The 12584-nt window shown below is 33.3% G+C and overlaps 1 protein-coding gene across 3 annotated transcripts in view; it reads left to right on the top strand.

Annotated features, from left to right (window-relative positions):
* LOC105484598 (translocated promoter region, nuclear basket protein) overlaps positions 1-12584 on the top strand; it is a 62537-nt gene that overhangs the window by 37973 nt on the left and 11980 nt on the right. For all 3 annotated transcript variants that reach the window (XR_989070.3, XM_011746409.3, XM_011746410.3), the window contains exons 32-43: positions 437-647; positions 1525-1668; positions 1978-2176; positions 3138-3343; positions 3554-3615; positions 4146-4354; positions 5294-5566; positions 6374-6522; positions 7129-7212; positions 10996-11196; positions 12056-12187; positions 12436-12526. Coding sequence is in view for 2 of the 3 variants with exons in the window: in XM_011746409.3 (XP_011744711.2) it covers positions 437-647; positions 1525-1668; positions 1978-2176; positions 3138-3343; positions 3554-3615; positions 4146-4354; positions 5294-5566; positions 6374-6522; positions 7129-7212; positions 10996-11196; positions 12056-12187; positions 12436-12526 (1961 nt within the window). In the remaining variant the exon portion in view is untranslated. The remainder of the gene's footprint in view (positions 1-436; positions 648-1524; positions 1669-1977; positions 2177-3137; positions 3344-3553; positions 3616-4145; positions 4355-5293; positions 5567-6373; positions 6523-7128; positions 7213-10995; positions 11197-12055; positions 12188-12435; positions 12527-12584) is intronic.

The following is a 12584-nucleotide window of genomic DNA, read 5'->3' as shown; positions in this document are numbered from 1 at the left end:
TTTTATATTTTTAAAGCATTGTTGAAGAAAAATGCAGCAAAGACTTTGTGGCTTGCAAAGTATAGCATATTCTAATATCCGGCCCTTTACAGAAGAAATTTGACAATACTCAATGCAGTAGAAAGAGGGTGGGTTTTACTCTCAAGCAAGTCTGAATTAAAATCTGAGTACCATCACTTGATTTTAGTTTGTGAAATTGCGCATGTTACTTGACCACTGGTAACTCCGTTTTTCTCATCTCTAAAATGCACATGTAAACCTATGTAATAAGATCTTGCCTAAGGGCTGTAAATTTGTAAGTTCTTACCTTTGAAGTATGTGGGTATTTTTTAGGATTTTCAAAAAAAAAAATTTTATTAAAGCAGTAAAACGTAAAGTTACATTGAACTTCAAAATTTGAAAGAAAAATCTTTATTTTTTCCTCCATTTTTTAAAGATCAAATGCATCTTTGACTAACAACCAGAACTTAATTCAGAGTCTGAAGGAAGATCTAAATAAAGTAAGAACTGAAAAGGAAACCATCCAGAAGGACTTAGATGCCAAAATAATTGATATCCAAGAAAAAGTCAAAACTATTACTCAAGTAAAGAAAATTGGACGTAGGTACAAGACTCAATATGAAGAACTTAAAGCACAACAGGATAAGGTATTTTGAAGAAGCTTTTCTTACAAAAAAAAATTAGGATGAATGTTATGAAATCTTATTTCTTTGTAATTTTGAATATTACTAGCTTTCAGATACTAAACTCGTGTAACCATATATGATATCTTTATTTAAGATTAGTTCTTTAATATGCTGAAAATGCATTATAAACTCACAAATTTTGGTAAATACTAGATATATTTTGGTTCAGTTTTCACCTTTCAAGTACTTTCCATTTTCAAAGCTATGTTCTTATAACTCATTGGTAATTACAATTGGATATTAAAAAATGATGACTAATCAGGTTTTGTATAGTTTTAAATAAATTATTTATGTTAACCACCTATCAAAAAAATTCAGAAATCTTTATTATGTTTATATTTTGAATCTAAATGTTGTTTTTAATTCCTGAAGGTAAGGAATTTGTATATTGAGAATTACGTATTTATTACATGTTGGATTAGAAAATAAAGAAAAAATTCGCAATTACTACCCCTTTGTTTTAGCCACTATTAGTACATTAGTATCCCTTTTCATACATATAAGCGATGTGTTTTTTCAAAGAAATAATATTATATGCTTATATTATTTTGTAGTCTGCTTTTTTCACTTGATTCATTATTATGAAAATGCAGTTCAGTGTTGAAAATTCAACTATAATGCATCATTTTGATTAGCTGTTTAGTATTCAGTTATGTGGAAAACCACAACTAGTTCCCCGTTTTTGGAGATTACAGTTGTTTCATAGAAAATTCTGTTTCGAATACCTTCAAGGATAAAGTTTCTTTGCAAAGCTGTGATTATTTTCTTAGACAAACTTGCAGAAATGGAATTACTGAACGTAAATATTTAAGTGTATTATTACTGTTTGTTGTCTTAGGTTATGGAGACATCGGCTCAGTCCTCTGGAGACCATCAGGAACAGCATGTTTTAGTCCAGGAAATGCAGGAACTCAAAGAAACGCTCAACCAAGCTGAAACAAAATCAAAATCACTCGAGAGTCAAGTAGAGAATCTGCAGAAGGTATGAGTGTGAGAACAGTCTGTTCCTAATTCTTTCCTGTTATACACCTGAAGAAATATGTACTAACTACTGACAGTTTCTCTTACCATGTGGGAATGGATACATTTTATTCGTTTTACTTGGAATGGCTCCTGTAAGTAAGTAGTACCCAGTCATCTTCAGGTGTGCATTTAGTTGGTCTGACCACCATTTTTATGCTATTTAATCTTTTAAAGAGCAAATTAATAAGTTATACTTTAAGTTGCTACCACATACAGTTTATATTGAAATGATTGAATTCCATGGTGAATACTTTGTTTTCCTTTAAAGACATTATCTGAAAAAGAGACAGAAGCAAGAAATCTCCAGGAACAGACTGTGCAACTTCAGTCTGAACTTTCACGACTTCGTCAGGATCTTCAAGATAGAACCACACAGGAGGAACAGCTCCGACAACAGATAACTGAAAAGGAAGAAAAAACCAGAAAAGCTATTGTAGCAGCAAAATCAAAAATTGCACACTTAGCTGGTAAATACCTGTTTAAAGTTTGAACTTGGTAGTGAAAGTTGGTTGTGTGTTGCAGGCTTAAAATTAAATGGAATAGAAATAAAAGGTATCTACTATGAAGGGTGTGTTTGTGTCTGTGTGTGTGTGTGTGCGCTTTAAATATTAGGAATAATTAGTTGGACACAAAGAGCAATCCTAATTTTCAAGTGATGAGGACGTCCTTGATATGATGAAATTTTTCTCAATTGTTGGCTGGCAATAGATAATGGAGTACTGCTATCCTTCTGCTTTCATGAATAACAATTTTATCTTGTGACAGAGATCCTTTGAGCCCAGACCATGCTGCCTACACACCTTATGTAGACTGCATAAAGATCTTTACCAGTCCAGGGATTTTTTTGTGCCTCATATGGTAGTGGGCCCCTCTAGCTCTTTGGGGAGAGTATCATGTCAAATTTATGAAGAACCTAGTTCTTCAAGGATCAGGGGTTTATTCAGCCTTGCCTGTCAGTCTGCTGAGTAGTTAAATAAAATGTCAAATCAGTTGGGTTTTGTTACAGGCATTTTTTTTTTAAATGATCTTTAAGACAATGCCCTAACAACTTACTTGATTTTAAAAGTTCTTGAATTATTTTTAAACAGTGCTGTAGATTATATGAAATAAAAATTTTGCAATTCATAAATGAATTGAATGATACATTGAAATATAAAAGGGCTTCTGCTAACTCAGATCTTTAGTTTGTTGAGATTTTAGTTAGGAAAAACTAAATTTTTATGTTGGAGTAAGTATATTTTATATTCTAGTAATAAGTGAAAACATGAATGTACTTAGAACTTTGCTCATTGAGATGTATAGAATATCATAACTAATGTAGATGTTATAGTAGTAGAATCTGATGTGACCATGTGTCAATTAAGTGCATAAATGTTGTTTTAAATGTTTGATTGTAATATTAATATAATCACCTGATTACTTCTTTAGGTGTAAAAGATCAGCTAACTAAAGAAAATGAGGAGCTTAAACAAAGGAATGGAGCCTTAGATCAGCAGAAAGATGAATTGGATGTTCGTATTACTGCTCTAAAGTCCCAATATGAAGGTCGAATTAGTCGCTTGGAAAGAGAACTCAGGGAGCATCAAGAGAGACACCTTGAGCAGAGAGATGAGCCTCAAGAACCTTCTAATAAGGTGATTAGCTAATTCTGCTTAAGTAACAAATTGTTTTTCTTTGTACCTTTTACTTGAAAGTGCCTGGTGACATAGGAGCCTTTGTCAGAGTGAATTTTGGCTAAAATTCAATGTATGCAGAGAGAATTAACAATAGTGAAATATTTTTTGTAGCATTTTTAGTGGACTCTTGTGGGCTAGGAACAACAATCAAGAGCTTTCTCTTTATAGGTCCCTGAACAGCAGAGACAGATCACGTTGAAAACAACTCCAGCTTCTGGTGAAAGAGGAATGTGAGTTTTAGTTATTTCATAGTCTGTTATTTTTCTTTTAAAGCTCAGGGAATATCTAGTGATCTTTCTGTTTAGGAAACAGAAATCTGTGTATTCTATTGTAAAAACATACACTAAAGAGTTATTTTCTCTGCAAAACTGTATCATGTGTTTGCCAACTTGTTTTCAGCATACTTTCAGTCCTATCAGATGAAGCTTTGTGACAGAGAAAACATCTCTCATCTTTTAGTTTACAGTTGGTTTCTAAGGCTGCTACTGATTTTCCCCGTGATGTTACATGATGACAGATATAAAATGCTGGGCTGAGACTTGGGTTCAGCAGTTCAGCAGCTGGATACATTCTGCATTGTCAGGATGCACCACACTGGAGCATTCCCTGTATAGTTTTTAATGCTTAAATTCAAAACAGCTTTAATAAGGCTCTGAAATACTTAGTGAACAAAAAAATAGAGACCTGTACTCACTGTGTTTTTAAAAGTATTTGTGTAATAATTTGTTATTAATTATTCTTGCATTTTCTCCTCTATTAGTGCCAGCACCTCAGACCCACCAACAGCCAATATCAAGCCAACTCCTGTTGTGTCTACTCCAAGTAAAGTGACAGCTGCAGCTTTGGCTGGAAATAAGTCAACACCCAGGGCGAGTATCCGCCCAATGGTTACACCTGCAACTGTTACAAATCCCACTACTACCCCAACAGCTACAGTGATGCCCACTACACAAGTGGAATCACAGGAAGGTTAGTAAAATAATACAGATCTGATTAGACTGATTGCTTATTTAGATTTATTATGAGAAAATGACAGTAATTTCAAAGATAAGTGAAGCGTCCAGTACAGCTGAAGTCAATGTCATTATAAAAATGGATGCTTAATATTTGCAGTACATACTTCTAGGACCAAAAATTTCACTTGTAATGACAAAGAATATATGAAATCCACTTTGGAAAATCATACTGAATTACTGGCTCAACCCAACATTGCTTTCTCACTGAACCTGACCATTTCATTGCTTTCTTCAATTTTTTCCCATGACATTCTGTTACTCATTACAGCAGTTACAACTTTGTATTTTATTCTGTGGTATACATGCCTTTTTACTCCACTACATTGAGCTCCTCAAGGGCAAAAATCTTGGCTTCTTATTGTTTAATCCCTTTACCTAACTCCACAGTAGGTGTTCAGTAAAACTTTGCTACCTGCATAGTTCCTTATATTCTTATCTTGATAAATGTTAGAATTCAGTAAATTATTCAAGTGTATCTGTGCTATGAAAATACAGAATGTTTTATTTCAACTACATCCAATAAACTAAATATATTACTAATTACATTTACTGTTATATCAATTAAAAACAAATGATGCTTAATGAAAAATTCTAATTATACTTCGAGCTTAATTTCATTAATTTTATTCAACAGTAATTTAAATGAGTAGATGCAAAATCAGTTTCAGATACTTATTTATTTAATTGAGCCAACATTTTATTGCGTGCTACATATCAATTACATAGGGAATATAAAAATCCATAATACATTACCTTTACCCACAGTGTATTTGTCTACTAAGTGCCAAGAGAATCCTTGTGAAAGGTGACGTTTACCGCAGAATAGGGAAAGATAATTTCAGTTTTGATGAAAGTAGAAGTCTTATATTCAGCATTATAATTATTTTTTCAGCTATGCAGTCAGAAGGGCCTGTGGAACATGTTCCAGTTTTTGGAAGCACAAGTGGATCCGTTCGTTCTACTAGTCCTAATGTCCAGCCTTCTATCTCTCAACCTATTTTAACTGTTCAGCAACAAACACAGGCTACAGCTTTTGTGCAACCCACTCAACAGAGTCATCCTCAGATTGAGCCTATCAATCAGGAGTTATCTTCAAACATAGTAGAGGTTGTTCAGAGTTCACCAGTTGAGCGGCCTTCTACTTCCACAGCAGTATTTGGCACAGGTAAGATTAATTTTAAAATGAAGTCAGAGTACACCTACGCATTTATAAGATCTCGAGTATATCTTGAGTTACATATCTTGAGTATATCTTGAGTATATATATCTTGAGTATTCTTTGTACAAATGAAGTTAAGTAAACCTATACAATTATGATATCTTATATGTATTATAATACATATCACAAGTACTCTTTGTGCATACTTGCTTTCTACCAGATAGTAGAATGAACGAATATATTACTAACATTTTATTTCATGTTTACTGCTGAATATGACTATTTTAGATCAGTTGTTTGTCATTAAGATGATTCTCCCCCTCCAGTTACTTTTTTTACTGGTTTTACCTATTAACGTAAAACATATTGTATGTAATTTAACGGAGGTCCAGAAGACTAAAAGACACCTAAGATAAGACTATATACTGATTTACATGTAGTGTACATTTTTTCTTATTCAAGGAGTCCTGAGTTTTGTAGAAGGTCCCATGTAAACTTTGTAAATAACAACATATTAGTATAATCTCAGTGAATCAGATATATTGTAAAAATTGGTTGACTTTATTAAGCAAAGCGTGGGTTGGTATAAAAACATTGACTCAGAGCGTAAGTTGCTCTTTGTTTACCCATAGCTTAGCAGAAACAAATTATGTTGATGCATTGATCTAGGAGTTGGTTGAGTGTATTTTAGTAATCTGTACAATTAAATGTTTACTGTGTTCTCCTTTAGTTAAGTGACTGTATTGGGTAAATTATCTTTATCTAAATCGAGTTATGATCATGCTCTAATTCAAGATTTATGTAATTTCAAAGTTTCAGCTACCCCCAGTTCTTCTTTGCCAAAGCGTACACGTGAAGAGGAAGAGGATAGCACCATAGAAGCATCAGACCAAGTCTCTGATGATACTGTGGAAATGCCTCTTCCAAAGAAGTTGAAAAGCGTTACACCTGTAGGAACTGAGGTGCATAAAGTTCTTTTGTCGATTTTAATCTTTACCAGTAGAGTTAAGGTACTCTTTTCAGTTATAGCCTAGAGAAAATTAATCTTTTGGGACCAAAATGTTTTATCTGGAAAACACTTTTATTGAACTTTCTACAAAGATTCCACTGACAACCCAGGTATTGTTGCCAACAGTGTTTTATGTTCTTGCATATCTTTAATTTGTTTCTATTTCAATAAAAAAACACAGTTATAAAAACAATTGAATTTCATCTCAGCTTTTAAATATCATGGACATAAACTGTTACCTGCTGTCTTTTTCTAAGATTAACCAAAATTATATTCCTTTTTGTTGTTAAGATTAAATTATAATGAAGCAGGTTTCAAATCAAACATTAAGGCTACTAAATTAATTGTATTAGCATGTATTAATGTTCATAAACCTTACTTTGTGTATACTGAGGAGGAATGTGATTATAATTTTTAAATAAAATTTTATTTTTCTATAGTTTCATAAAATTAAAGATTTGAAGGGTTTTTTCAAATGAGAGAACTAAGAAAAACAGGTAACCCTTCATCTTCATCTGCTACACTGATATGGTTAATATATTAGTGTATTATGACGCAGGAAGAAGTTATGGCAGAAGAAAGTACTGATGGAGAGGTGGAGACTCAGGTATACAACCAGGATTCTCAAGATTCCATTGGAGAAGTAAGTAAAAACATACCTAACGTAGCAAACTGTTGCTTTTCATGAATGAAATTAGCTTTGACAGATTGAAACATTATTTGGTCTTTTTTTTTTTTTTTTTACTTGTTCTTATTATATTTAATGAAATTAAATTAATCATTGCAGAGTCTGCTTTCTTTTACTCCTATGAGTATAGTGTACTGCCTTCTAAACTTATATTAAAGAAATGTTTTTGTTCATATATAGCACAGATTTCCAGATTTTTTAGAGTTGTGAGCCAAGATTTTTCACTATTTTAATTACATGGAATACAAGAGTGCTAGCTGCGTCTGGAGTTAATTCATAGTACCCCATTTGCTGCTTCTCTCTTACTCCCCTGTATTATTTCCCTTACGGAATTAAAGTAATCCATAAGAGGAAATGCATTTATGCACCTCTTCATTTTTTTATCTTTCATTGAGTTTCCTCTAGAGCAGTTTTACTAGTGGAGAGAATATAGACCCTGAAATTACAAAGCATGAGGTGAGCTTTGTGACTGTAAAGCATGTCCTTAATTCCCTGCATTGTCTCATTTGTCAAAAAATACAAAGTAGTACCTGCCACATATTAGGCACTCAGGGTATTATTACTTTCCTTTCTTCCCTCTGTCCCACAAAATGAGAATTCATATTGTCATCCAGAAGACCCCCAGGGTGGCTAAATACTGTTTAATAGAAAGGAGAGCTTTATTAGTGATATCATTTTGCTAATGAGGAAGAGATAGTCTCCAGCATGGACCAGAGGTGTTTTGTCTTCACACAGGGCAGGGACAGGTGTGGTTGTATGCCTCACAGGGTCCTTATTACACAGTAGAATCATACATATTCAGCAGGTTTGGGGAAAAAGCTATACATATTTATGAGGGGAACTGAGCATATGAACAATAGGTAAACCTATATAATATACATCCTGTGTTCACTTTGGGGCAGGGTTTTAGCACTAAAATGATCTGGAATCTGGCTCTTTATGTGAAGAGTGAACAAAAGGTGAACTACAGGACACAAAGACAGTTTGTGCGCAGCCTCTTTAAGCAGGCTGAAACTAGCTTAAGGTGTCTGCTGCAGTTGTTTGCCAGTCCTCTCTACAGTCAGAGTTGTAGTCGTTGTATTGTAAATCAGAGATAGAAGTCTGATAACTTGCCCGATAGCTCCAGTTAGAGGAGTTTAGCAAAGTCGTATTTTTTTTAATTGTACGTACGAATTTAGAAATTTGCCGTGCCAACCAGGCCCTGAACCCTTGACCTACAGGTAACTTTTGTTTCCTTAACCTTTGGGTTTGTCTTAGTTGACAAAATGGCATCTATTTTGGTCTCTCAGATCACAATATATGATAGTAATTAAATATCAATATTTAACACCGAACTCATTACTATATGCCAAATGTTGATCTAAGAAATTTTTATTTATTGACTAATTTAATCTTCATTATACCTCATAGTTACAGAAACCGATACCCAGATAAAGTAGTGTACCGAAGTTCACATAGCATTGGAACTCAGATTCAAACCCAGGCTAGGTAGTTTTCAACTGTCCTAAGCTTGAAACAGTACTTTTCTCTGGATAAACTTTCTGAATCATCTTATGCTATAATTATTTTATCCATGTAAAATTAAGGAATTATCTCAAGCTAACCATAAATAGCCATATCGCAAGTAAATTTTAGTTTCTTAGCTGCGTTAATTTTGTAAGCTAATTTTACCAGCTTTCTTTGACTGAAAACACTACACTAAATCTTCAGATGAATATGTAGTACAAGTCGAACATCCCTAATTTGAAAATTCAAAACTTTTTAGGTGCCAATGTGCAAGGCACATGTGTAATGTTCCACAGCTGACTTAATGTGATGGGCCACAGTCAAAACAGTCAGAACTTCATTTTACACACAAAACTATTAAAAATACTGTGTCAGATTAACTTCAGGCTATGGGTATAAGGTATATATGAAACATAAGTGAATTTTGCATTTATGCTTGGATCTTACAGATATCTCATTATGGATATGCAAATATTCCAAAATCCTAAAAAATCCAAAATCTGAAACACTTCTGGACCCAGGCATTTTAGATAAGTTATTCAGAGCGTACTATAAATGATATCTTTTTCATCTATCCTTTAGAGAGCATTATTTCTGAAGAACATAATAATTTGAAAATAATAAGATGTGAATTTCTGCTTTCTTGTCAGACTTGGTTAAATTATACTGAAATCTTCTGCGAAAGCTTTTTCTTGAAATTGGCAAAATTGTCTGTGACTCCAAAATACCATTTGGATTTTTATTCTACCCTTCTAGCATTGTCTACTGAATGTGTAACAGTTTATTTTTCTGATTTTCTGACAGTGAAGCAGATGTTCTTTACAAGTGATGCTTTTTCTGAAATAAGCATGTCACTTTGAGGCACTTTTTAAATTAAATCATGACTTACTCATTTTTTCCATTATGGCATGTGTAATTTTTTATGAATGTCTTAGTTTAAAAGATACTGTTGCTGGCTTATATGAAAAAATGATTTTAGTGAGTGCTTAAGCCAAAACGACATTTAACTTTTGATAGTAAATGTTATAAATGAAGTTAAAATAATAGTTTATTTCAGTAGTTAACAAAATAGAATTGTGGAAATAGATTGAGCAAGGAATTGTCTAGTAGCTGATACATTTATTTTGGTGTGAAGGCTTGGAATAATTGGAGTTTTGGGGAGGGAAGAAGTTCTTTGTAAAAAGACAACAATAATAACTTATGTATTCAGTGCTTTTCTTTGTGAAAAGACAATGGTAATAGCTTATTTATTCAGTGCATTTCCAAATTAGGTCTGGTTTGGGAAAACCTTCTCTTAAAACATTGCAGACCTATGAGTTTTTTTTTTTTTTTTTCTGACTTTGGTCTGTAGCTGTATTGTACACTATCCGCACTGGTCATTGAGCAACTGAAAAATGACTGTCCAGATTGATATAAATATAAAATATACATCAGATTTTTGAAGACTTAGAAATTTTAAAATGTGAAATATCTGGTTAATAATTTTTACATTGATTACATGTGGAAATATTTTGGATATATTGGTTAAGTATATTATTAAAATTGATTTCACCTTTTTTTAAAGTGGCTACTAAAAAATTTAAAATTACATAACATATTTCTGTCTCACAGCACTGATGTACGATATCACACTAGTAGTTTTGAATACATAAATATTTGTTTATTTTTTTTCTCTTTTTCTTCTTGGAGTATTAACCAATAAGATTTATGATAATAAATCTTCTTCTATAGGAAGACATTAAGGAAACTCAAAGGTTCGTCTTCTTTCTTCAAAAATACTTGAAGTACCATTTTTAAAATTAAATGCAGCTGGCTGAGGTAGCTCACACCTATAATCCGAGCACTTTGGGAGGCCAAGGTGGGCAGATCACTTGAAGTCAGGAGTTCGAGACCAGCCTGGCCAACATGGTGAAAACCCGTCTCTACTAAAAATACAAAAAATTAGCCAGACGTGGTGGGGGGTGCCCATAGTCCCAGCTACTCAGGATGCTGAGGCAGGAGAATTGCTTGAACCTAGCGGGGCGGAGGTTTCGGTGAGGTGAGGTTGCACCATTACACTCCAGCCGGGGTGACAAGAGCAAGACTCTGTCTCAAAAAAAATAAATTAAATTAAATGCTGCTAGTCCATAAGTACTCATTATTCTTTACTTTGACCTATAATAATACCTCACATATAGTTTTAGGTATCTTTATAGGGCTCTTAATTTTTTTCTTGCTTTTTTATTTTCAAAGGGAGTTACCCAGGGAGATTATACACCTATGGAAGACAGTGAAGAAACCTCTCAGTCTCTACAAATAGATCTTGGACCACTTCAATCAGATCAGCAAACAACAACTTCATCCCAGGATGGTCAAGGCAAAGGAGATGATGTCATTGTAATTGACAGTGATGATGAAGAAGAGGATGATGATGAAAATGATGGAGAACATGAGGTAAATTTGATTTGAAATCATCTAGTGTTTTTAAACTATTGGATGAAAGTGCTCAGATCCTTGGGATACTAATGCATTGGCTGTAAATTCTGGTTCCCAGTCACCTTAAGTAGATTGTATTGTTTTTTTCTTCTATCTTAATTAGTTCAGAAATCAACATTTTATAATGAAAAGTAGTGTAGAGCCAGTGATGGAAAGCCCATTTTTAAAATTTTGTTTCATTTTGGTTTTTTGATGATTCATGAGTGTTTTAGGATTTGTTCTCAATTAGACCTAATTTTAAGTCTTATTGGTAAGTGACTGTATGGCTTTAAATGTAAGTGCTATGGTTTCTGGAGATAAAAAGAAGAAACAAGAATTATTTTTGTTTCCTCTTGGAGCCCCATAAGTCGTTTTTGTCATTTTTTTATATATAAAGTGTATTTTATGTATATAAAGTCAAATTGTGTATTTTATTTTGGGGTTTAAATCTTATATTGACAGCTTCTCATTTTAGATTAATAAAGCAACATTTTTTTAAAAGCTCCTGATATAGTGTAATTTTATCATTTTCTTCAGCTCCACCTGTTTAAATTTAGAATAAAGTGGACCACTTGACATTTTGCTGACACCTAAGGTCTATATTATCTTTGAACAATCTCATGCAAACAGAATTCAGAATTGATCATTATTGTACTAATTCCAGTAAGTATCACAGTTGTGATATCTGGTACAGCTATACTAATCCCATACAACTCTCAGGACAATTCCTATCTTCTGATTAATGCGTCACTTAAATTTCTAAGTGTGGTATCTAGATATGCAGAGCATATAGGCCATATTCTAAACTTTTATTTATACCTGGGGAACTTTCTACTAGGATTATGAAGAGGATGAGGAAGACGATGATGATGATGAAGATGACACAGGGATGGGAGACGAGGGTGAAGATAGTAATGAAGGAACTGGTAGTGCCGATGGCAATGATGGTTATGAAGCTGATGATGCTGAGGTAACTGGCTAGAATTTTGACCGTTCATAGTTCTTTCTGAGAGCTTTCTTGAATTTGATGTTTTCCAAGGATATAGAAAGGCTTATGAAATTCACTAAAACCTTTGGGGGTTTTGTTCATTTGTTTTGTTTTTTGTTGTTGTTGTTAGTTATTTGTTTTGTTGTGGTTTGGTTTGGTTAATTATTCTGTCTGGTTTTTTTAACGTACCTATTTTATTTGCGCATTATGTTATCACGTTTTGTTTTTAGGGTGGTGATGGGACTGATCCAGGTACAGAAACAGAAGAAAGTATGGGTGGAGGTGAAGGTAATCAGAGAGCTGCTGATTCGCAAAACATTGGTGAGATTTTTATTAGTCTTTTTTGAATTGAATATCTCTGGTATTTTCTAAACTAGAA

This window comes from Macaca nemestrina, chromosome 1 (genome assembly GCF_043159975.1).
Source record: "Macaca nemestrina isolate mMacNem1 chromosome 1, mMacNem.hap1, whole genome shotgun sequence".
Lineage (NCBI taxonomy): Eukaryota > Metazoa > Chordata > Mammalia > Primates > Cercopithecidae > Macaca > Macaca nemestrina.
Note: the sequence above shows the minus strand (reverse complement) of the source record. Positions and strands in the feature narration are given on the sequence as shown.